This window comes from Loxodonta africana, chromosome 6, assembly GCF_030014295.1.
Source record: "Loxodonta africana isolate mLoxAfr1 chromosome 6, mLoxAfr1.hap2, whole genome shotgun sequence".
Taxonomy (NCBI): domain Eukaryota; kingdom Metazoa; phylum Chordata; class Mammalia; order Proboscidea; family Elephantidae; genus Loxodonta; species Loxodonta africana.
The window spans coordinates 34,276,030-34,303,615 of NC_087347.1; the positions used below are offsets into that span (position 1 = coordinate 34,276,030).

The window sequence follows — 27,586 nt, forward strand, 5'->3', positions numbered from 1 at the left end:
TCGAAGACAGATTTGTTTGTTCTTTTAGCAGTCCGTGGTATATTCAATATTCTTCACCAACACCACAATTCAAAGGCATCAACTCTTCTTCAGTCTTCCTTATTCATTGTCCACGTTCACATACATATGATGCTATTGAAAATACCATGACTTGAGTCAGGCGCACCTTAGTCTTCAGGGTGACATCTTTGCTCTTCAGCACTTTGAAGAGGTCCTTTGCAGCAGATTTGCCCAATGCAATGCGTCTTTTGATTTCTTGACTGCTGCTTCCATGGCTGTTGATTGTGGATCCAAGTAAAATGAAATCCTTGACAACTTCAATCTTTTCTCCATTAATCATGATGTTGCTCATTGGTCCAGTTGTGGGGATTTTTGTTTTCTTTATGTTGAGGCATAATCCATACTGAAGGCTGTGGTCTTTGATCTTCATTAGTAAGTGCTTCAAGTCCTCTTCACTTTCAGCAAGCAAGGTTGTGTCATCTGTATAACACAGGTTGTTAATGAGTCTTCTCCAATCCTGATGCCCCGTTCTTCTTCATATAGTCCAGCTTCTCGTATTATTTTTTCAGCAAACAGATTAAATAGGTGTGATAAAAGAATACAACCCTGACTCACACCTTTCCTGACTTTAAACCAATCAGTATCCCCTTGTTCTGTCTGAACAACTGCCTCTTGATCTATGTAAAGGTTCCTCATGAGCACAATTAAGTGTTCTGGAATTCCCATTCTTAGCAGTGTTATCCATAGTTTGTTATGATCCACATAGTCAAATGCCTTTGCATAATCAATAAAACACAGATAAATATCCTTCTGGTATTCTCTGCTTTCAGCCAGGATCCATCTGACATCAGCAATGATACCCCTGGTTCCACGTCCCCTTCTGAAACCGGCCTGAATTTCTGGCAGTTCCCTGTTGTTATACTGCTGCAGCCGTTTTTGAACGACCTTCAGCAGAATTTTGCTTATGTGTGATATTAATGATATTGTTCTATAATTTCCACATTTGATTGGATCACCTTTCTTGGGAATAGGCATAAATATGGATCTTTTCCAGTCAGTTGGCCAGGAAGCTGTCTTCCATGTTTCTTGGCATAGACGAGTGAGCACCTCCGGCGCTGCATCTGTTTGCTGAAACATCTCAATTGATATTAAAAAATTTGAGGTATAGATCTTATTTATTTACTACTCCTTTCACACCTAGGCCAGGGCCTCACACGTTGTGAATACCCAGTTAATGTTTGCTGAATAATTTCATGAAAGAACAAATGATTGCATGATAGATATTGCCTAGTGTTGACTATCACCTTATCAAACACCTTATTGCAAGTACTGTCTAAAGTTGATTGTGGTGTAAAAAAACCCCCCAGTGCTCATCTAAATCTGTTTTAGAGGAACTACTCTGCCAGAAATTATGAAATCTGGTTTTAAAATAATGACTTTGGGTTATGAGAAAACAATTTAAAATAAATTATGACATGCCATATTTTCTTACATAGTATATGTCAGGTGGATGTTTTTTATTCCTCATCCAAGAGGGTTACGTTACTAGTAATTAGCTTCTAAAACACCCAAAAAGCTTTGTTAAAGGGTGATCTCACTTAGCGTAGACAATATGTAGAGTACCTGAAGATACAGAAAAAGGTCTTCAGTCAATAATGTTGTCTGTTGCACCCCTTCCCCTCACCCCATTTCTAACACTAACATGCTTTCCTTTTGATTCAAATGAGTTGTTAAAACTTATTTACATACAACTTTACCTTGAATTTTTTTTTTTTTTTTTTACCTTGAATGAGCAAGTTTGGGTAGATGATCCAAGGTAGTGGGGTGAACCAGGTCTTCTGTTTATAGTTACGGCGGTCCATCACTGAAAATCTGTATCTGGACTGGGGACCAGGTGGAAATTAAATGCATCCCACATTCTGATCACAAAACCATGTGCCCTGGCATGGGGTTATTGCACCCAGAGGAGGAACATCATAATGTATTTACACAGAGGCACCAGTGGCCCTGGGGTAGAGAATGCCATAAAAGAAACCCTAAAAGAAGCATGTGGCGACAGCTGTGCCATATTTCTCTTTTGCTGTTTCTCAATTTGCCTATTACTATTATAGCATGATTGACTATCCGTAAAAAGTGCCTAGCACACATTATCAGCCCAGAGTAAACATTTGTCCATGGAAAGTATGAAAAAGGAGCTCCTTCTGCACCAATGGAAGAGATGGGCCATAGTCCATTTCTTAATGTGCATATTCGTCAATGCTTAGGAAACCAGCCTTGATATATGAGTATAGTATCATATTAAGACCATCTAGGCTAATTCTTTTAAATACTTCTTAACAGGAAAAACCACACACACTGCCACTGGCAAAGGTTTCACAGTGACAAGGCATCACAATCGGGCTGGCTTTTATTACACACAGGGGGATGGTTGAAGGTGTGATAAACTAGAGAAGAAAGATGGTTACTACTGTTTACATACTTATCTTCCACTGGCATTCTAACAGCTTGGAGGTTTGAACTGTCCCTCTTAATCTGAGAGAGTGCATCCAGATTCACAGCAAGACCTCAAGGAGAGTCAGATGGGGCAGATGGCAGATGAGTCATTTGGCAAGCCTTGATGAGTGGAAATTGTTTGCTTTAATTGCTTGTCAAGTCCAGTACCTACATTAAAGTTAAGGGCCTAGCACTTTGACAGAAAACAATATAAAATAAATAAGAAGGACTTTTTATGCACATGTTTGTGAGGGTGGGAGGGGAAGGTTAAAAAAAAATGGCTTGGTGGAAATAGTACAAGGTAGTGGTAACAGGGAATATTGTTTCATACAAGTACAGATGATAGAAATATAATTTCTAAATCTAGGAAGACTTGGTATTGTTTTATCTTCTCAACGTTCAACATAGGAATTTTATGGAACATAATTTAAGAAGAAAAACCTAATCAAATATGTAAAAGCATGAAAACAATTAAAAAAACTAAAAATTATGTGTAAAGAGTTAAAAGTCAATTGTCGATGTTCCACATAATATATTTAAAATCATTTGCAATTATTTTAATATTTGTAAGCTAATATTTGAAATATAAAATGGACAAATTAGAAGAATAACCTACTATATTGGGAAGATGGGATTAGGGTAGATGACTCACAAAACATATAATTCTTAATTAAGAGTCACTCATGCATAATATTTATAGCTATCATTTTGTGTGATAGTCTCTGATAATAAACTTATTTCTCTTTCAATGTCATTTATCAGTTTAAGGATGCTTGAGGGTATTCAGGAACAACTGCAAATAAACAAAAGAGGTAAAATACAGAGATATTTTAGATAGCTCAACAGCAGAATATATAGTCTATAGACTTGCCTTTCTTCAGTCTTGGTATAGAATGACTATGTCTTCCCTAGCTACAACTCTATTAGTGAAGGTCTATGATGCCAAATGTCCTTTTTCATTTGGCTCAGGTTTTGTTTAGAAAGGCTTTTAGTTATTTCCACAAATAGTGTGATTTGTCATTTTGGAAGTCAGTAAAGCAGTGAGAGAGAATAAAGAGAGACTTTATGGGGTCATTTATTTTCTTATAAAAAAATAACCAATTGTTACATTGAAAATATATTATTTCTAGCCTTATACAATGTAAATCATAAAATATTTCCTATTTTGGTATTAATATTTTTATTTCCTTAATACTTTTAAATTTTAATATGTAAAATATAAATTTTCTGAAATATATGCCCATTTCAATTATTTTCATTTTGAGCCTAATGATATCTGATAAAAAATATTTAAAATCATTGGTATACATCTTTTAATATTAAAAACAAACAGTACAAATAAAGCAGGAGCAAATAAAACTCAGAAGTACCTTAATGGAATAACTGTGATGGTTCAGTGTGGTTCATTCCAGGAATACAAAGATGGTTTGATATTTGAAATTCGTTAATAATTCACTTTAAGAAGTTAAAAAAATTTTTTTTCCAAAAATGCCAAAAAATACATGATAAACTTCAACATTGAAGTCTGAAATAAAACCCCTTGTAAAGTAGAATTCTAAAACATATAACCTGAAAAAAATACATGCTGTGACAAGGGATGCATTTCCATGAATGTTAGAAAACAGATAGGAATGATTGTTATGTCTATTACCTCCAAAGATTTTTCTAGAAAAGCAGACCAGTACCAGCCAAGAGAATAAAATAATATGATTGCAGACCTGGATAAATCAAGAGACTCAATCAAAAAAACAGATTTGAAACCAAACAAACAAAAAACCAAACCCGTTGCCATCGAGTTGATTCCGACTCATAGCGACCCTATAGGACAGAGTAGAACTGCCCCACCTGGTTTCCAACGAGTGCCTGGTGGATTTGAACTGCTGCCCTTTTGGTTAGTAACTGTAGCTGTTAACCACTATGTCACCAGGGTTTTCCCAAGTATTTAGCATGGTAGCCAGATTAAGGGAAAAAAACATACAATAGACATTACGCTTTCTTTTTTTTATAAATTGAAGTAATAACCAATTCAATAATATGATAAAAATACTTCCTAAAAGAACAAAAATATAAAATATCTAGGAACAACCATAATCAGAAAGTTTTGTGATTTATGTAAAGGGACATATTTAACTTTGTTACACAATCAAGCATACTTGTATGTGTATGTGCACACATGTGCTTTAATTTACATTAATGAAATTTACTTTTTTGTTTTTGGTGTATAGTTCTGTGAATTTTAATTCATGTATGCTGTAGAGACTCTATATGACAGACTAGAACTGGCCTATAGGGTTTCCTAGGCTGTAATCCTTACAGGAGCAGATCATAAAGTCTTTTCTCCTGTGGACCCACTGGTGGGTTCTGACTACAGACCTTTTGGCTAGCAGCCAAACGCTTAACCAATGTGCCGCCAAAGCTCCTTTAATTCATGTATGTTGTTGTTGTTAGGTAACGTCGAGTCAGTTCCAATTCATAGCAACCCTATGTACAACCGAACGAAACACTGCTCGGTTCATTCTTGTATAGATCTTTGTAATCACCACCACAGTCAGTATATACAACAGTTCCATCACCCCTAAAATATCCCTTATTATTTATCCCCTGTTCAGTCAAACCTTCACTCCACCCCTAACCCCTAGCTGATCTATTCTCTATCCTTATAAATTTTTTTCTTGAATAATGAATGTCATATAAATGCAATCTTACAGTATGTAGGCTTTTGAGGCTAGCTTCTTTCAGTTAGATTAAAATCTTTGCAAGTGTTCCATATTGTTGTTCTATCAATCATTCATTCATTTTTACTGTTTAAAAACACTTTATCATTCACCCATTGAAGGACATTTGGGTTATTTCTAGTTTTTAGCAAATTTGAATAGAGCTCTGATAAGCATTCAGGTATGTTTTCATATAAACATAAATTGTCATTTCTCTAGGGATATACATATGAATAGAATTGTTGGGTTATTTTGCATAAGTGTGTGTTTAACCTTATGTAAAAAAAACTGCCAAAGTGTGACCTCCTCAAGGGCATTCACTGTGTGTAGCTCAATACATAATGTGGAGTTGTATTTTAGAAATAAATTCAATTGCAAAATTTTTTAGTTGGAAGGAACCTGGAGATCAACTCCTATTTAAGGGGAAGAGCGAATTGAACCCAAAGAGAAGAAATTGATTGTCTATGTTTGTATAGCTAGAGTATTGAAGAAAGGAAAGAAGTCCTGGCCTCCTCTCTCCCTCTCCTTTCCTAGTGTTCGTTCCTTTATATCAGACTGATTTCAGTACATCACCATGGAGGCTTTGTGTTTTACTTTTATTTGATATACCACAGTGTGCACATATACTATATATTTGAGTAAATAACAGTAGTATTTATTGAACAGTGTCAATGAGACAGATGCTGTAAAGCAAGTTATGTGTATTGACTCGTTTAATCCTCACAGCAGTCCTTGAGGTGGAGGCTGTTGTTATGCCCATTTTACCAGATGAAGAAAATGAACCACAGAGAGTCCAAGAAATTTGTCCAGGATTACATTTCAGTCCAGTGATTGAGCCAGATTCCAAATGCTAGAGATAGACTTTAAGCCCTGTGAATTAATCCTCAAAACTGGATTGCATTGCTAACAACACTCAGCTTACAAACCCCCTGTATAAACACATAAAAGCTGAGACTCTATGAGGGAGTGACTTGCTCACATTCACTCAACTTAAAAAAAAAAAGAGGAGCCAGAGCTTCATGCTGGCTCAATTCTGTTTCTCAGTGACTCCGAAATCCATTTATTAATTCAACAAATATTGATTAGTGACCTATGATGTGACTGCTCTTCCAGGTGTTAAGCAGTCAAAGGGCCTGTCTCCTGTGGAGACTGGATTTGAATGTAGAGACAAACAATAAGCAAGTACACAGCAAACGTATAACGTACTGTGAGATGACAATGAAACAGAAATGAAGGAGAAGACAGAGTGCCATGTATGGAAAGCAGTTGCATATTTTAGAGGTAAGGTAGTCAAAGAAGGCTTTTCTGAAAAGGAGACTTTTGAGCAAAAACCTGAATACAGGTTTTTACAGGCTATGGTGAGAATTTTTTGTGATTAGAAGCTGAGCAGTATTTTCAATAAGAAACATGAAAAATTTGTTTTTTAAAAAATCACTGAGGTGCCTACGTGGAGAATGAACTAAAGGGGGCAAGTAGGGAATACAGGTCAGTTAGGAGGCTACTGCCAAAGTCCAGGTGAGAGAGAGCAGTGGCTTGGACTAAATGACCATAGCAGTGGGTGCGGCAAAGTTTGCCCCATTTGGGGATATGTTTTGAACAGAGAGCCGACAAAACCTGCTGTGTCCACGTAAATATAATAGCACTCATAATAGTCACTGAAAATGTTAATTGCTTCGTTTGTGCTCTTTAAATATTTTATGTTTTGAGCTTTACCACACTCCAAATTTTTAAGTGCTCAACAGTGTGCATTAATCTAAACCCTATTATTATGTTAACACATCTGAAAGAGAAAATACTTATCACAATTACATTGGATTGAAAAATTAGAGAATTTTTATCAGGTTACCAGGTATTTTTGTGCAGGCTAACTAACCAACCCATTGCCGTGGAGTCAATTCCAACTCATAGTGACCCTATAAGACAGGGAAGAACTGGCAAATACAGTTTCCAAGGAGTGGCTAGGGGTTATAAACTGCCAGCCTTTTTGGTAAACAGTCGAGCTCTTAACCACTACACACCAGGGGTCCTTTTTGTGCGGACAGTCCCTGAATTATGCACACAGAATATGTGCGTGGTTTATATATACTATGTGCCTTGTAAGGAGCCCTGGAATCTACTCCTATAAAGATTACAGCCTAGGAAACCCTGTGAAGCAGTTCTACTCTGTCTCATAGAGTCACTATGAGCTGGAATTGACTTGATGGCACATAATTACACTGTACCTTGTGTAACTACATGAGCCCTTAGCAAAGATTTTAGAGTATTTTTTTATCAACATATTTTTTACATGAGACTAGGTACACAGTAGATGCTAAATAATTATTCATTTCTTAATTGATATCCTTGATAAGCATTTGATTTAAAAGGTAAGCAAAAATTTGATGTCTTTTTTTTTCTTCTTGCATTCTTTCTTTGGTAAACGAATGGAGTGCTGGTTTCAATAACCATAACAAACCTGGCATCGTAATTGATTTTTAGTATTAATATGGATATTATTAACTTTTTTCATCTTGCTTCAATTATATTTTCCTGCTTGAATCAAATGAATAATTTCAACTCACCATCTTTGTATTGCTACACACTCGAATTATAGCCTTAATTTTTTATTGAATGAAGATTAAGTAGTTCACTCACTGCTGGATATAAAACTTAAGTCAAGATGAATAAAAGGCCCATGTTTACAACTATAGCTCTATTTGTAACTGAATTAATACTAAGTAGAATAATTGGTGATTTTATTAAGGCCTCACATATAGCTATACTCCTGGAGTTACATTTGGAATGTACACTCTAGGGAGCACATGTAAATTCAAGATTTTTGAAGCTTGAACTAGTATAAGGTTTATAGTTTATGGACTTTATAATAGTGCTGCCAACAGGGCTAGATTTTGTTAAAGTTGTTTTGGCTGGTGAAGAAGAATTTTCAATTTTGTTTTGATAAACAGCTTTGTGAAATCAATGAAACCTGATGGTTTAAACATTGTCTTGTATACCTTGCCTGATTGTAAAATCGATTGACAAATGGAAGTGGTGAGGCCCTCAGTGAAGGCTTCGGGAAGGGCATGATTGATTTTTATGTGTCTATCCAAATCAGTTCTTTTAAAATCAAGTCTGTCTTTCAAGATACACATTATTATGAATATATTTTTGAATCTAGGTGGTTTGGATCAAACATAAAAAAACAGCCTTACTGAGACAAAAATATTTCCTCACTTGGACTGTGTGTAATGAAACCTCCTGATGAGAATGTTTAAGGAAGAGGGTATTGTGATTAATTAAAGTTTCTGTTTATTGATGGTCCTTTGTTGTGGTGGTGGTTGAAAAATAATTCCAAATATCCTCATTTCCATTTTAATACAGTATCTAAGGCTAGAATCTTTATAGAATCAGACTGCCACATATTTCTCCCACAGAGCCCCCGGTGTTTTCGAACTGCCGACATTTTGCTTAACAGTCAAGCACCTTAACCACTGTGCCAACAGGACTCCCAACTCATTTCCCCTTTCTGATTTAATATAGTATCTACAAAATACAGTGAAAAATTGATTGAACAACAGCAACTTTATTGAGTTGAGGGCGATTTTATGAATACCAATTATAATTGTTTTCTATAGCAATTAAATATTATTAAATAACATTTTTTGCAAGGTATGTTGCTACGTAGCTCAGTGGATACAAAATAATATTAATATATTAACTCGTTTCTTATAGATGACTGTAATTTAGGATAACATATGTCCTATATGTGAAATTTAAAAAAATTCTATGTATTTAGACTATGCAGAATATTTAACTGAACGTATAGCAACAACAATAAGAACTTACCATGAATTAAAATATACAGATTCAAATATTTGCCTATTATTTACTTCTCTTTTTTCATATATACAGAATGGAAAACATGCCATAGTTATTTTAAATACTTAGTTTTTGGAGGATTGAATATTTGCATTGCAATAGATAATGATCAATATTGGATATACCAAAACCCGTTGCTGTCAAGTTGATTCTGGCTCATGGAGACCCTATGGGACAGAATAGAACTGCCCCATAGTGTTTCCAAGGAGCAGCTGGTGGATGTGAACTACCAGCCATCTTGGATACAGCTCTTAAAAATTTACTCTTCATACCGTTGTTAGTTGCCATCGAGTCAGCTCCAAGTCATGATGACCTTATGTATAACAGAATGAAATGTTGCCCGGTTTTGTGCCATCTTTTCGTATAGGAAAGATTAAATTCTAGTTAAGTTACATGTTTTTGACTTAAGTCTTTTTAACTCTTCTGCTTGGTTGCTTGACAGCCTTTATTCAGTTCAAAGTGAAACTGCAAAATGGATTCTGTGAACATTTTACTTGTTCTATAGAGGGTCCTTTATTATTAAAACTAACAAATGCTCAGAAAAGAAATGAATTTCCGTTGATAACTGCAATGGTATTCAACATAAGCAGGAGAAATAACTAATTCATGTACATGCTTTTTATCAGTCAAGATCAAATTTCAGGTATTTTTTTTTCTTCAGTTTTTTCTAGAGGCTCTCTTTGTTATGCTCATAATCCATAATCTTGATTTTATTTCCCCTAGAAAATTTATAACAATATCTTTATAAATTTATTAAATATGTCTGTTGAGAAGGTTCTATTAGGTGGATTTTATGATATACAAATTTCAATTATTTTAAAATCCAATGAGAGCAAATTTATAGTTTAATACAAATACTGTTGACGGTAATTAAGCAGCAGGAAACCTAGCTACGGGGCCTTGGTGGCACAGTGGTTAAGCTTTGGCTGCTAATCTAAAGGTTGGCAGTTCGAATCCACCAGCTGCCCCTCAGAAACCCTATGCCGCAGTTCTGCTCTACTCTGTCCCATAGGGTTGCTATGAGTCGGAATCAACTAGATGACACAGCTTAAATCTGCTACAACACTCCCAAAGTGTATCTAAAGACCGTATTCCAACTTTTTTTTTTCACGTTTCTTTTAATTGATGATAAAACCTATAATTAAAATATCAGATATAAAAATCCCATATATAAACATCCCAATGAAAAGGTTTCCAAAATATTTGATATATTCTGACCTTCTCTATAAAAGCATGAATAAATTTTGGGAGAAACATCTATTAGCATAAATGTTATGATTTTTCAGATCATTTTCCTTCTGAATGTGTTATAACAAACTATTATTTTTTTCTCTGGAAATGTATGTTTAATAAATTCTGGAAGTGTTCAAGGTAGCCTAGTATAAGAGAAATATATTGTGTTTAGGATTGAGAGGAGGTCTCTAGGAATCCCGAGCCCTGTCTCTCTCTAAATAATAACTTATGTTATTATGCTAACTACTTTAATGTCTGTATGTCGGCTTCTTTGTAAAATCTGATTAACACCATTAAAAAAAAAAACACACAAAAATGCTTTAAAATATAATTAGATAATATAATAATTACTATTATATTTAAAGATTCAAAAATAGATGATATCACAACAGAAACTACTTTGCAGGTTAAGTGGGGGCTTATTCTCTAACTTACCAAGTCATTAGTAAAAACATTAATTAGTTCATAATGTGAAAAAAATGTCTATTAAATGGATGCCAAGACATATTTTTCTATCATTGAGAAAATTTCACATTTATTTGTAAGAGCTTAAAATTATGTGTGCGTATGTGTATAGTGCATATATACATAGCATCATATATAAATATATATAATGGTAAAATTATATATTGTTATCTGATACTTTAAGGAGTCCTGGTGGTAAAATGGTTAAGTGCTCTGCTGCTAACTGAAAGGCTGGCATTTTGAACCCTTCCAGCAGCTGCCTGGGAGAAAGTCCTGGGAACCTGCTTCTAGCAGATCCTGTGAGGCAGTAAATCCAATTTTACTCTGTCACATGGGGTCACTATGAGTCAGAATCTACTCGACCATACCCAACAACAACATCTGATACTTTAACCAGTGTATCCTCCATACGCTGTTATCTTTCTCAGATGGTAGCCCTATACCTGCTACCTGTGTCTTCATATCACATTCACTCTTTTACTTCCTACAATTTTAATTTCCTAGTAATCAGGATTAGATTTGGCTGCAGTTTAAGAAAAAAACAAAAATGATAGTGGCTTAAATAAGATACAATAAGAGCATAAAGTTATGTGGTCCATGGGTAGTATGATGACTTTTCTCCGTGAAGTCATTAGGGCACCAGATTCCTTTTATCTTATTTCTCTGCCATCTCTAAAGTGTGTATCTCATACTTATGGTCCACAGAGGGGTTCAGGTTTAAACCATCACATCTGCATTCCAGGCGGCAGGTAGGAGGAAGGTATGAAGAAGAAAGGAGACAAAGGTAGGCTCCAACCATAGTTTAAATAAAGTTTTTGGAAGGAGTGATACAGCATGTCAAATTTTAGTCCTTTGGCAAACTTACTTGCAAGAAGAAGCCATAAATGTAATCTCTATTTAAGAGGGCCACATACTCAGCTAAAAATTGGACAGTCTATTACTGTCAACGAAGGAGAGAATGGATATTGGGGATTCTACAAGTCTGCCATAGTGTCTGTCCTTATCACTCTATAACAACTGCAATCTCGAAAGCTGTAAGTATATCCCAGCATGGTTTATGAGGGGCTTGGCACGCAGGAGGGAATGAAGGAGAGAGCAGCTCAAAGATGGCACATTAAAGAGAAACATTTGGCATCATTACCTTATTGTCATTTCTGCGTGTATGACACGCAAATGTGTATGTAACCTTGCTACCAAGCTCCACCTCCATGTTCCCACTGTCTTTGTAGTTTATATTCTGTACTTTGCTTAAATTCAGTATATTATGCAACACACTTAAAGAAGATTCATTCACATCTATTTTCTTTAGCTTTCCTACTATTATTACAAGTGTCATAATGTTGTTGTTGTTGTTAGGTGCCATCGAGTCGGTTCCGACTCATAGCGATCCTATACACAACAGAACGAAACACTGCCCGGTCCTGGGCCATCCTTTCAATCCTTGTTATGCTTGAGCTCATTCTTGCAGCCACTGTGTCAATCCATCTTGTTGAGGGTCTTCCTCTTTTCCGCTGACCCTGTACTCTGCCAAGCATGATCCCCTTCTCCAGGGGCTGATCCCTCCTGACAACATGTCCGAAGTATGTAAGATGCAGTCTCGCCATCCTTGCTTCTAAGGAGCATTCTGGCTGCACTTCTTCGAAGACAGATTTGTTTGTTCTTTTGGCAGTCCGTGGTATATTCAATATTCTTCACCAACACCACAATTCAAAGGCGTCAACTCTTCTTCAGTCTTCCTTATTCATTGTCCAGCTTTCACATGCATATGATGTGATTGAAAATACCATGGCTTGGGTCAGGCGCATCTTAGTCTTCTGGGTGACATCTTTGCTCTTCAGCACTTTGAAGAGGTCCTTTGCAGCAGATTTGCCCAATGCAATGCGTCTTTTGATTTCTTGACTGCTGCTTCCATGTCTGTTGATTGTGGATCCAAGTAAAATGAAGTCCTTGACAACTTCAATCTTTTCTCCGTTTATCATGATGTTGCTCGTTGGTCCAGTTGTGAGGATTTTTGTTTTCTTTATGTTGAGGCATAATCCATACTGAAGGCTGTGGTCTTTGATCTTCATTAGTAAGTGCTTCAAGTCCTCTTCACTTTCAGCAAGCAAGGTTGTGTCATCTGCATAATGCAGCTTTTTAATGAGTCTTCCTCCTATTCTGATGCCCTGTTCTTCTTCATATAGTCCAGCTTCTCGTATTATTTGTTCAGCATTTATACAGATTAAATAGGTATGATGAAAGAATACAACCCTGACGCACACCTTTCCTAATGTTAAAACAATCAGTATCCCCTTGTTCTGTCCGATTAACTGCCTCTTGATCTATGTAAAGGTTCCTCATGAGCACAATTAAGTGTTCTGGAATTCCCATTCTTTGCAGTGTTATCCATAGTTTGTTATGATCCACACAGTCGAATGCCTTTGCATAGTCAATAAAACACAGGGAAACATCCTTCTGGTATTCTCTGCTTTCAGCCAGGATCCATCTGACATCAGCAATGATATCCCTGCTTCCACGTCCCCATCTGAAACCGACCTGAATTTCTGGCAGTTCCCTGTCGTTATACTGCTGCAGCCGTTTTTGGATGATCTTCAGGAAAATTTTGCTTGCAAGTGATATTAATGATATTGTTCTATAATTTCCACATTCAGTTGGATCTCCTTTCTTGGGAATAGGCATAAATATGGATCTCTTCCAGTCAGTTGGCCAGGAAGCTGTCTTCCATATTTCTTGGCATAGATGAGTGAGCACCCCCAGCGCTGCATCTGTTTGTTGAAAGATCTCAATTGATATTTCATCAATTTCTGGAGCCTTGTTTTTCACCAATGCCTTCAGAGCAGCTTGGACTTCTTCCTTCAATACCATCGGTTCCTGATCATATGCCACCTCTTGAAATGGTTGAATATCGACTAATTCTTTTTGGTATAATGACTCTGTATATTCCTTCCATCTTCTTTTGATGCTTCCTGCGTCGTTTAATATTTTCCCCATGGAATCCTTCACTATTGCAACTCAAAGCTTGAATTTTTTCTTCAGTTCTTTCAGCTTGAGAAACTCTGAGCTTGTTCTTCCCTTTTGGTTTTCCATCTCCAGCTCTTTGCACATGTTGTTATAATACTTTACTTTGTCTTCTCGAGAGGCCCTTTGAAGTTTTCTGTTCAGTTCTTTTACTTCATCAATTCTTCCTTTTGCTTTAGCTGCTCAACGCTCAAGAGCAAGTTTCAGAGTCTCCTCTGACATCCATCTTGGTCTTTTCTTTCTTTCCTGTCTTTTCAATGACCTATTGCTTTCTTCATGGATGATGTCCTTGATGTCATTCCACAACTCGTCTGGTATTCAATGCGTCAAATCTATTCTTCAGATGGTCTCTAAATTCAGGTGGGATATACTCCAGGTCATATTTTGGCTCTCGTGGACTTGCTCTGATTTTCTTCAGTTTGACCTTGAACTTGCATATGAGCAACTGATGGTCTGTTCCACGGTCGGCCCCTGGCCTTGTTCTGACTGATAATATTGAGCTTTTCCATCGTCTCTTTCCACAGATGTCGTCAATTTGATTTCTGTGTGTTCCATCTGGTGAGGTCCATGTGTATGGTCGCCATTTATGTTGGTGAAAGAAGGTACTTGCAATGAAGAAGTCGTTGGTCTTGCAAAATTCTATCATTCCATCTCCGGCATTGTTTCTATTACCAAGGCTATATTTTCTAACTACTGGCCTTTCTTCTTTGTTTCCAACTTTTACATTCCAATCACCATTAATTATCAATGCATCTTGATTACATGTTCGATCAATTTCAGACTGTAGCAGCTGATTAAAAATCTTCTATTTCTTCGTCTGTGGCCCTAGTGGTTGGTGCGTCAATTTGAATAATAGTCGTATTAACTGGTCTTCCTCGTAGGTGTATGGATATTATCCTATCACTGACAGCATTGTACTTCAGGATAGATCTTGAAACGTTCTTTTTGACAATGAATGCAACACCGTTCCTCTTTGAGTTGTCATTCCCCGCATAGTAGACTACATGATTGTCCGATTCAAAATGGCTAATACCAGTCCATTTCAGCTCACTAATGCCTAGGATATTGATGTTTATGCATCCTATTTCATTTTTGACGATTTCCAATTTTCCTAGATTCATACTTCGTACATTCCAGGTTCCGATTACTAATGGATGTTTGTAGCTGTTTCTTCTCCTTTTGAGTCATGCCACATCAGCAGATGAAAGTCCCGAAAGGTTTACTGCATCCACGTCATTAAGGTCGACTCTACTTTGAGGAGGCAGCTCTTCCCCAGTCATCTTTTGAGTGCCTTCCAACCTGGGGGGCTCATCTTGCAGCACTAGATCAGACAATGTTCCACTGCTATTCATAAGGTTTTCACTGGCTAATGTTTTTCAGAAATAAACTGCTAAGTCCTTCTTCCTAGTCTGTCTTAGTCTAGAAGCTGAGCTGAAACCTGCCCTCCATGGGTGACCCTGCTGGTATCTGAATACCGGTGGCATAGCTTCCAGCATCACAGCCACACAAAGCCCCCACAGTACGACAAACTGACAGACACGTGAGGAAACAGCATAATTGATTTTTTTTTTTAAGTCCCTGTTGAAGATTAGAATTGGTGCATTAAATTGTAAGGACTTATACAATGAGAAGTAATAGATAAAAGTCAGACTTCTGGAAGTGATAAAAATATATCAACTCTAAGGAAAAAACCAAAAAAAACACGTGTGCGGTCATTCTCTCACATGGACAGGCTCAAGAGCCTTCCTCCAAAGGTGACAGCCTGAGGTCATTTATTATCAGCCCATTATACCTCAGGACACTAGTGAATACATGTAATGATGATCCACTTGACATCAATAAATGTATATATTTTGGTACATATCCTTTTGTAGTATTTTTAATAAATATTTCAGTCTTTGTAATTGAGGGATTAAAGGCACAAGTTTTTGCATAGAAAATGTATCAAATTAGAGCTGCATATTTTATAGTAGAAAATATTTTATGAAATAAAAAATTTTATTTTATTATTTTCAAGTCTTTCAATTTTATTTATATCTATCCCACCCACCCCAGTGCCATCGAGTCGATTTACATCTATAGAGGTATTCTGTTAGAAAGCAGAGTAATTATCAGTCCTAAAGAAAGTCATATATAAATAAGATAAACTTTGTATACGTCTTTTATGTGCTCACAGCAAATGTGGTTATTTTAAGTTAATCCACTTGCTGTATGTTTCTGTTTTTTATTCTCCTTGCTTTATTATTCTCTGAGGTTAGTACATGCTGTTTTTTTTGTTTGTTTGTTTAACTGAAATGAGGAATATAAAGGTGAAGATATTTATCAGTGTGTGGGTCTGTGGCTTTTGATGCTGTTAAAAGTATTTTAATTCAGAGAATTGGGGTCAAGTAGAGTGAAATTGAGTGTTTTGAGGGAGATACTGTCATTGTACATGCCATAAAGTTATATAACTTCATGTATATCTTCTTGTCTTGGCAGTGTGTGCAGGAACAGAGAATAAACTGAGCTCTCTGTCTGACCTGGAACAGCAGTACCGAGCCTTGCGCAAATACTATGAGAACTGTGAAGTAGTCATGGGCAACCTGGAGATAACCAGCATTGAGCACAACCGGGACCTCTCCTTCCTGCGGGTAAAGCTCTCTTTCTCCTATTTGTGAGTGGAAAGTGGTGTCACAATGCATAAAGACAGACCTATTTGTACCTGGTGGCTATGTTCTTCTTCCTGGCAGGGAACTGTGACTATAACCAGAAGATAAGAGATACTGAAGCATACCAGGAAAAGAATAAGAGTAACAGTGTCATTGTGACTGACATCCTGAGTTCAGAGCAGTTACTGTTGTCCTGAGACGGATAGAAGATACTGTCAGGATGTAGGACAGGACATGTAGCAAGCCTGGCTTTTTCTGAATTGCTAGCAAGAGGAAAGCTATCAGGATGAGAACTAGGATGGTGAGAAGGCCAATCAGATAAGAAGTGGTAACTTTGGATAGCCATCTCCTTTTGCCCTTTTTCTGCCACCTTGGACTTTTTAGGCAGTTTCATGTTATTGTAATGAGGCTAAAACTCTTACCTACAGAAAAAAAAAATGCTCCGATTTCGAAAATCTACAAATTATTTAGCATCACAGGAATCCATAAGTACTTATATTGGTTGATATATGTATGCTCACAAATACATGTGTATACATGAAGTTGTCTGGAGATACTGAGTCTTTTTGCAAACTATTTTCTGGTTGTCATTTATCTTTACCCTGTTAAAGACGTTGTTAGTGCTAATGCCTATACTTCTAACAGAAAATTTTATTAAACTTCCTTAATTTTTGCTTCAGTCATAACAGGTATAGAAAAATCTGAACTGAAAAAGGACTTTGACAAGATAGATGGGGATGTGGTGTTTCATACAACTAAATATTTATTTTCTTTATACAAGAGTTCATAAGATAATATTTTATATAGTAGCCTCCCTAGGATATATTTGATACTGTTTTCAATAATATTTACACATTTCTCAGGAGAGATGCCTTGTAAAAAATCAAGACAAAAATGTACAAAATACAGATATAGTAAAATATTTAGTGGGCAGTGAATTGTTTAGAGAATTATAATAATTTTAATAATTCTATACTTAGATATATAGTTTTAAAAAAGCAGTGGTCTTCAATAGTCTGTAATGAATATTTCTAGGATAGGTAGCAATCTTTTAAAATAATCCAGTTCCAAATTTAAATAACACTATGAGGACTATGATATCCTTTTATAAAATGGCTCTCGGGATTGATACAGGCTTAGCTGATTGAGCTACAATTCTACAGGTTATGTGTGGAAACTTTTAAATAATTGTGATATTTAATCATGACGTTTTAGTTTATGAAAAGTAGATAGTAAAAGTTATCTGAATTGTGAAAGGAGAACACCTGAAAAAGAACTTGTCCTTTTGTTTTGGATTGTTGTATCAAAGCGAGAGAACATACAAGCTATTTCAGAGAAAGCCTTTTCAAAGGAATGTGCCTGAATAATAGTTGTTAAAATTTGTTTGCAAACCTCTAACCTGTCTTGACTGATTATTATCAAATGGAGTTTATTCTTAAACATCAAAATAAAGTCTTGATAGTCTATGAATCTGATTTGTAGGTTTAGTTAGAAATGACTAGAAACTCAATGATGTTAAAGAAAAGGAAACCTAACTGGGAGAGCTGAATTCTGAACCAGGGAAAATAAAATAGGTGAAATGGCTTTTGAGATCAGAATAATGGGAGAAAATTTTTTAAACGCAATCTACAGAAGTAGAGTTTTCTTCATTTTTCCCTTTTGCTTTGCTCTGTTTGCTATAAATTGAACTAGATTTCTCTGACCTCTTAACAAAAAATAATCATGAGTATTATAAGTGACAGACATTAAAATGACTAATAGGAACATGTCTTTTTTTAATATATTCTATAATTTATAAGCTGTTTTAATGAGTCAAAGTGAATAGAATGGAAAATTCAGGAAAGGTTTCACCAAAGAGAAACTTGAATTTAATCTTGAGACGATAAATAGAGGCTTACCAGATGGGTGGGTGGAAGAGGACATTCCAATGGGAGTAACATAAATCAAGGCTTAGAAGAAAGACCCTAAGTCATTTAATATCCTGTCTTAACCCCTGGGCATGTAAAGATATACATGTTAATAAATCACACTTGGTTCCTTCCCTCATGGATCCTACAATCTAGTGTGAATGAAGAGCAAGTTTGGGGGTAGAATAAAATATCAAATTTGAGAGAGAGAGCCTTAGAGCATAGACCCAGATATAGGAGATGTTGGCATTTAAGCGACAAGTTAAAATTTTGGGATTAGATAAAATAGTCAAGGGAAATTGAAAATAATAAAACCAAGAAGTGGGCCAACGACAGAACTCTCCAGGTGTCCCATTCTCCATTTCTTGGTGAACTCAGTGTCATACCATAATTACTTTTCTTACTGAGACCTGAAAGCAGGAACTCTTTTCTCTGCTACTGTATTGGATGACTCATCATTTCAAATTATACCTTAGACTATTCTATAAGCTCTCATTTAATGTAAAGTTTCATTCCTCCTGATAACTACATTATGGTCCATTTGTGCACTTAGCAGCTTCTCTCAAAATACATAATCTGTCCAATACTGACAAGATAATAAGGATCCATATAAAGAAAATCTAGTTATTTTACATTGTGCTGTCATTTCTTATAACTATTAAATTGTATGGGTGAGTAATGAAATCTCACTGGCGTAGTCTATGGATTACATAGCTCTCAGATATTATGTAACTGCAATTCATTGAGTAACTTCTTGTAGAGATGTCAAAGTTTCCTTTCTGTAAGAATGACCTAGGCCTATAATGTGCTTATACAGACATTATGGATCCAAAACCAAACCAAGCCCATTGCAGTTGAGTCGATTCTGACCCATAGCAACCCTACAGGACAGAGTAGAACTGTCCCATAGGGTTTCCAAGGAGCACCTGGTAGATTCGAACTGCCGACTTTTTGGTTAGCAGCTGTAGGACATACTGGTCTTAAATTTTATTCTTGAATTGATTTCTGCATTTTGGATCTTAAGAAGTTATTTTGTTTTTAAAAAGATTTTCCATCATTATTTTCATTTCTAACTACCAAAGTAGTAAATTTTTTTTTGTTTGATTTGTTTTGTTTGAAATCATTCTAAATTCTACAATGCATGAAAGTAGGTACCCATTTACCATATTTAGCTCATTCACTATCTGGATAGTCATTGTCTAGAACAGTGCCTAAAATATAGTGTTTATTAAGTTGTTGAATGAATGGTTAAATTAACGAGTATTCTTTCTTAAATTATAGATTCCTATTTTGTATATGGTATACTTAATAGATCAACACGTGAGCTCCTCTAGATAGTCCTGCTCTTTCAGTGTGACACCACCCACAGTCATAAGACCCAAGCTGGGTCAAACAGAAACCCTTCCCATGAGAACTGGAAATTGTAACCAAGAACATTCAAGTTCTGTATAAGTTGGTTTCTTGACCACTTAGGCACTAGAATACAGCAATCTGTTGCCTTGTGGTGTGAATATCGGAGAGAGCTCCCTTCTCTGTGCAGAGCCAACAGGCAGAGGTAGACATAGATAGCAGAGAAAGAGAGCCTACACCCAAAACTACTAATGGGGGAATCATTTGTTTTCTGGTTCCAGTCTGCTCCTGAAACTGGTTGCATTTCAGCTATTGAGCCTAGAAGATACTTCTGGAATCTTATAGTGATTTCCCCTTTTCTCCTTAAACTAGCTGGTTTGTTTTCCTTTACTATAACTAAAATGCCTCATCTAGTACATCTCCCAGGATCTTAAGAGTACAGCAAAAGTGTACCTTTGAAATTGGATTGAGGATGTACTTATATATAATCTAAACGGAGTTCATAATGTTTTGGAGATACTTCCTTAATCTTTGTTAGATGTACTTTGCTGTAATATTTTGAAATGCATTCTTTTGAAGATGTTTTTATTATAGCAAACTTGATTCTTATCTCTCTAAACACCTTTCAAACCAGCTTTGTTGTAACCTCCAGTTTTTGCATTTCTTTTTGGAAAAAATGTCTAGTTGACAATGTTTCACATTCCACCTCTGGAGCATCACATAGTTGGCTAGAAAAAGACCCTAAAACTTATTTACTAAAGGTTAAGGCTTATGATAGAAAACGGCAATGCATAAAAATTGCAGACTTTGCACAATTGTCTTACGTATGTGAACTCTAAAACACAATGAAATGTAGCAAGTAATGGGAGTGAACTGTTAGACCTTTACCCTCATTAGAATTCTTGGGAACTTTCTCTCTTTTGTCATACCATTGGTCTTCCTCGCTCCTGTTGGCATTCAATAATTCAGGGCTTCTGAAAAGGTACCTGACCTACCAGCTCTTACATCCTAAATTTATTTATTTTTTATGTTTTATAAATTCACTGTAGACAAATAAATATTGTCAACTGAGTGTGGAGCAATGTATTATGTACTGTAGAGTGTATAAAGGGAGTATAGCTGTCCTCATTCACTGCTATGTGTAATCTGTGGCTTGACTTCAGGTTTGTGTAAATTGTTTTGGAAATAGTGTATATTAAGATTATAAAGAGATAAATTGATTTAACAGTTGATGCATTGACTGGAAAATTTACAATACCAGTGATTTATTGTGACATGTGTTGACTAGTCTACACTCATTGCCGTCAAGTTGATTCTGTCTCATAGCAACCCTGTAGGACAGAGTAGAACTGCCTCATAGAGCTTGGATAGCAGCCACAGCTCCTAACCACTGTACCACCAGGGCTCCAGTTTACTGTTGTCTAGAAACCTTAAATCTTAATGAGTATACGTTTCTTTTATTACTAAAAATAAATCAGAAAATAAATTAATACGTTCAGACATCTTTTAAAATCAGCAGCATTACCGCTCTATTGTTGATAGCAAAAGGCAATGACTTCCAAAAAGTCAGAAAGTACAGAATTTTAAAGCAAAAAGATAAAAACAAATTTGGTACCTTTTCTCATAAAATAATACGTATTGTTATAAGAATGTAACAAATTTTGAAAAAGTCAGCTTTTGTACATTTGTCAGTGTTAAAAGGAAGTTTTTTTAAAAAAAAAGTATAAGAAATGTTAGTTGTCGAGTCGATTCTGACTCGTAGGGACCCCATGTGTGCAGAGCAGAGCTACTGCGTGTGTTTTCCAAGTTGTGATGGTTCAGAATCAGATCTCCAGGGCTTCTTTCTGAGACAGCACTGAATGGGTTTGAATATCCAACATTTTGATTAGCAGTCCAGAACTTGGCCATTTGTACTACCCATGTAATAAACAAGAAATAATGCTATCTAAAAATGTCAGTTTAAAAAAGAAATAAAATCCTCAGTGTTAGTTCTTCATAGAAATCATACAAATAGTTCACTTTTCCCTAAATAAAATAAAAATATATTTTTGTTTTTAATTAATGATTAATATTTATAATGCCATGAAACTGTCATCCTCTTTTATTAGGATATATATGGGATTCTTCATATATGAGGATATTGCTTCTCAGTCACTCTCCATAGCACATGAAATTTGCAATTGTTTTCTGGTAAAAGCCATGGACCAAGAGGATTTCATTCTCATACACAGTTTGACTAATGGCAAACATTTGCAGGAAGGCAAAGAGGTATGACTCAGAGACAGCAAGATGCTGACACTTAAAACCTAAGACCTTGGCTTCATTAGCATGGTGTTTTTAACAATAAATCCAGGGACAATGCTTGCAGTAAAGGGTTTCAAGTTGTAACAAGTAACTGTCTGTTTTCACTGAGGACAAGCAGCTGGTGAGGTTCGATACAAAATTCAGAAATATTTACATTTTCAGTTTACTTCCGTCTTCAGTGCCTATTCTTTACTGCCTTCTGGCAGTTTGAAGCAGATAACTAGAATTAAATCCAACCATATGGGGTGGTTTGTATTTTTATTTGTTATTTCCCATATTCTCACCCACATTTAACTTTATGGCTAGGCTATCTGCTGTATAGAATGATTCAACAAAACCCTATGTTGAAGAGTTCGTATTTAAAAATACACAGATCATTTATGAAGTACTTTACTCCTTTGGGTTAGAAAATTATTTATTGAATAGTCTACTAAACACTAGTTACTATGCCTATCTTTTTTTGTTTGTTAGTTTGTTTTAGCTCATTAAATACCAGGTAGAATGACTTGTGTAGGAGAGATGGTGTTAGATTGTTGAGAATCAGGATGAGAAAACAGTCGTATTTTAAATTTATTAAAAATAGGAGAGGAAGATACCACTTACATGAGACATCTATGGCATTATAAGGTGAGTCTGCAGATATTGTATTATCCCATTTACCTAAAAGGTGATATTAGCATAAAGTTTTCTACTACAGCTTATCAATTTAAGGTGCGTGCATATTTTGATTGGTCTGTATAGTAGGGAAGAGCAAGGCTGAATTTAAGTTTTCCTGGAAAAAATTTTGTGAGAGAAATAAGTGATATATTTGTAACAAATAAAATGGTGGATCCCTATATGAAGTATTTATGTTCTTTAACTGGTTATTCACTGAGCATAGTAAATTTTTCTTCCATGTCACTAATTGGGACAGATGACAAGGGAGAAGTAAGATCAGCATACAAAATACCTAGAACTAACCATCGTTAGGTTCAAAGAAACTGTACCTTCAAGAACTACATCAGTCAAGTAAACAAGCATTAGAATCAGATAGGGTGCCCCAACTTTTTCTTTAATTTCTTCTTGGGTTTGACTTCCATATAAAACTGTGTTTGTAAAATATAACATACTTGCTGTATTTAGATGATCATCTCTTAGCAGAGTGAACTGGAGAACACCAAAAGGTAAGTAGAAAGAATAATATTGTAGCATATCAGTTGGGCCAAACAAACATTCGGGGTTAAATGAAATTTTCAAAGCTTTGATAGTGTCTGAAAGCTCTTTCTAAGACCATTAAACATAATACATATGGAATTTTTGTATGTGTGTATTTACAGCTGGCTTTTAAATTGAGAACTTGATTTTATGCAAAATTTAATCATAGAACTTGTATTGCATTTGAAAAAGCCATGCAATTTACACTTGGCCTAGGAAAAGATGTCTTTTTTCCTCAGAGGTTAAGTACCATATAATCTGAAAATATACATTGACTTAAAATCATGATGCTATTCAGCACTTCTACTTGATATATCAAAAGGTAAAAATGACTATATTCTTTGTCTGGCAGTTATATAAGCATAGTTTTGCAGCTTTCTTTGTAATCATTTAAAATAAAACATTAAATAAAATCTAAAGAACAAAATAAAATTATAAAAAAAGTCAATAGTACCTATAATAAAGATATACATTTAATTGAAAATAAATGTTAGAAGGAGTATTGGAAAGAAGGACAGAAAGTAAAAATTAGTTAGTACAGTTTATAATTCTAATATATAAAATATATACATATATTCATATATATTATATTATAAATATGAATTAATGACCATTTATACTTATATAAATCAGAGACCATTTATAGACTCTGGAGTCAAATTAGAGTGAAATATTAACCCTATGTGGAATTTCCAAGAGAATACTATTAAAATTAGAACAGTTCCTAAATTGTAATGTACTTTCCAGAAAAACATGCCCTTCTTGCAAATGTATGTAAATTAAAAATCAATTTATTAGAGTGCTGAGCAGATGTAAAGTGTTCCTTTATACCTCTAGGGGTTGCGGTATTTAAATTTGGCTTAAATGGTGAGTATAACGAGTTTTATAGGCTTGCCTTAACCTTAATTAGAGAAGAATTCAAGTAACAAACTCGTTTTATTCTATGATTCTTTGATACTCTTTGCTCAAGGGAAATGAGTGTGTAAAGGTCATTTCTTCACCTCTTTTACTTACAAGGAATAAGGACCTTGATTCACAGAGAAAGAACAAATGATATTTATGTGAGTTTTTAAGACTAACTAGAGGCATTTTGACAATGGGCTATTTTTAATTCTGAAAACCAAACACTGGAACATAAATAAAGCTTTTCTTTCTTCTGTATAACTACCTACATCTCCATTAGCTTTATTTTTCTCTGAATCCTAAGATGGAACATTTTGTTTTCTTTGTACAAAGGAAAAACTTAAGTTTGGGGAACAATTTTGCATGTGACCAAATCCATTTTTAAGGTCTCACTTGGGTCATATAGAGTATAATTTAAAGTTCAGAAGTGTAAAAATGGAATGTGAAAACTGTTGCACTTAATAACACTGCAATTATTTCTCCTGATCTCTAGTTTGAACCCATTCAACTATAAAATAGTATATTAAAATATATAATGAAACTGAACAAAGTGCTTGTTTTAGTAAATATAAGCTTTTGAGAGTCATTTCTGTTAAATCTCTATGTGAAAATCAGAATATACCATTAAATGTTGAAATAAACCCTCTTAAATAATCCCTGGAAAGCACAAACTGCTAAACACTTGACTAACAGAAAGGTTGGCCATTCAAACTCACGATGGGGTGCTTTGGAAGAAAATCCTGGTGATCCACCTCTGAAAAGTCACACCCTCGAAAACCCTATGAAATGCAGTTCTACTTTGCAACACATGGAGTCACCTTAGTTGTAATTGACTGGATGGCAACTGGTTTAGACACTTCAAGAAACAATAAAACACAAAATAAATCCTCTTAACATTTTAAACCCTCTGTCACATTTGTTCCTAAAAATAAGTGCCTATCAGGGCACCTGGCACTGGTAATCAGCCCCTCAGCAAGAGTTGGCACTATCTCACCCTAATGGATTTCTTTTTTCCTTCTCTGACTCAGTAGGCAGCAACATTGGGCCATGCTTCTGAAGATGTCACCATACATTTTTACCAATATTTTTAGAGATTGAGCTTTTGGGTGGTAGTGACTTTGTATTTTCAGAGAGATGAAATTGCAAGTAAAATATTTGTTTGTTTTTAAGTGGCAATCATAGCTAAAAATGATCCAAAGTTCTCCACAGTGAGTGAGGGTTGTTCCAACAACCTGAAAGACATGGAAGCAGTGGGAAGAATTCATGAAAGAAAAACTGCCAAGTGTGAGAATATGGACTATATGCCTAGATAATATTATTTACCTTCTTAAATCTTTCCATCCTCTTAGGATAAAGTCCAAAATTTGTATTAGGTTCCTATCTGATCTGGCCCTTGCTATAAGCCTTCCCACTGTTGCTGATGACATCAAACCTCACTTTCATTTGTAACCAAGTTCTTTTTCTGTATTCAGCTCTCCCAACCTATACTGCTCTTTCTCTCAGTCTCAGACCCAACCTCTATCCCCATCAACACACGTACATACACACAGACACACTTATACATGTTATGACTAAGTTCTGTTCAAATTTCATTTCTCTGTTTAAAAGTCATTTCCTCAGAGAAGCTTTACCTAACTCCTATCCATACCTCATTGAGTTCCACCCATTATAGACATTCATAGCACTCTGCTTCATTGTATCAGTTCCACTAGATAATTGTTTGTATAACTTCTGTCTACTGTCCTAAAGAGTTAAATTCTTTCAGGGCAGGGATCATGTCTAGTTCACTGCAGAATCCTAGCATATAGCACAGGTCTGGCACATGTGGGATCTTAGAAAATATTTATGGGATGAATAAATTAATAAATAATTGAAAAACGGTGAGAATACTTTTTTAAATTTATTATTATTATTTTAGTTAGGGGAAAAATTCTTAAGAATATATTATTTATTTTTCTAGTTTATGTTCCGCTCCATAATGTCTTACAGAATCTATGTTATGTTACATGAAATGATTTAGTGGAAACATGAGCAAATTACTTTACATACTTATGCACTTGCACATAAAAACCTAATGGATGTGTAAACCAAAAAACCAAACCAAACCCAGTGCCATCGAGTCATAGGTGGTCCAAATTGCTGCCTGAGTTATGTGACTCAAGCAAAGCCACATAGCCTTAACAAGTTTAAGCATCTTCTTCTCTGGCCTAACTTAAATACCTGAGAATACCTCCATTAACATGATCCCCTATAACCAGTTGTTGTTGTTAGGTGCCACTGAGTCGGTTCCAACTCATAGCAACTCTGTGTACAACAGAACAAAACACTGCCAGGTCCTGTACCGTCCTTGCAATCCTTATGCTTGAGCCCATTGTTGCAGCCACAATGTCAATCTATCTCTTTGAGGGTCTTCCTCTTTTTTGCTGAACCTCTACTTTACCAAACATGATGTCTTTCTCCAGACTGATCCCTCCTGATAACATGTCCAAAGTATGTGAGTCATGGTCTTGCCATTCTTGCTTCTAAGGAGTGTTCTGGATGTACTTGTTCGAGGACAGATCTGTTTGTTCTTTTGGTGGTCCATGGTATACTCAGTATTCTTTGTCAATACCACAATTCAAAGGCATCAATTCTTCTTCAGTCTTCCTTATTCACTGTCCAATTTTTGCGTAAGTATGAGGCAATTGAAAACACCATGGCTTGGGTCAGGCACAATTTAGTTTTCAAAGTGACATCTTTGCTTTTTAACAAAAGAGGTCTTTTGCAGCAGATTCAAAATGAGAAGAAACAGCTGCAAACATCCATTAATAATAGGAATGTGGAATCTACCAAGTATGAATTTAGGAAAATTGGAAAACATCAAAAAGAAGTGGAATGCATAGACATCGATATCCTAGGCATTAGTGAGCTAAAATATACTGGTATTGGCCATATTGAATTGGACAATCATATGGTCTACTGTGCCAGGAATGACAACTTGAAGAGGAACGGCTTTGCATTCATCTTCAAAGAGAACATTTCAAGATCTATCCTGAAGTTCATCACTGTCAGTGATAGGATAATATCTATACACCTACTAAAAAGACCAGTGAATATGACTATTATTCAAATTTATGCACCAACCACTAAGGCCAAAGATGAGGAAACTGAAGATTTTTACCAACTTCTGCAGTCTGAAATTGATCAAACATGTAATCAGAATGCATTGATAATTACTGATGATTGGAATGCAAAAGTTGTAAACAATGAAGAAGGATTGGTACCTGGAAAATGTGGCTTTGGTGATAAAAACGATGCTGGAGATCACATGATAGAATTTTGCAAGACCAGTGACTTCTTCAATGCAAATACCTTTTTTCAGCAACATAAACAGCAACTGTACACGTGGATCTCACCAGATGGAATGCACAGGAATCAAATCGACTATATCTGTGGAAAGAGATGATGGAAAAACTTAGTATCATCAGTCAGAACAAGGCCAGGGGCCGACTGTGGGACA

The 27,586-nt window shown here is 35.5% G+C and overlaps 1 protein-coding gene across 1 annotated transcript in view; it reads left to right on the top strand.

Moving 5' to 3' along the window:
• Positions 1 to 27,586, top strand: part of ERBB4 (erb-b2 receptor tyrosine kinase 4) — a 1,250,799-nt gene that overhangs the window by 444,849 nt on the left and 778,364 nt on the right. Inside the window, exon 2 of the mRNA XM_064286721.1 lies at positions 16,260 to 16,411. Within this exon, the coding sequence (XP_064142791.1) occupies positions 16,260 to 16,411 (152 nt within the window). The remainder of the gene's footprint in view (positions 1 to 16,259; positions 16,412 to 27,586) is intronic.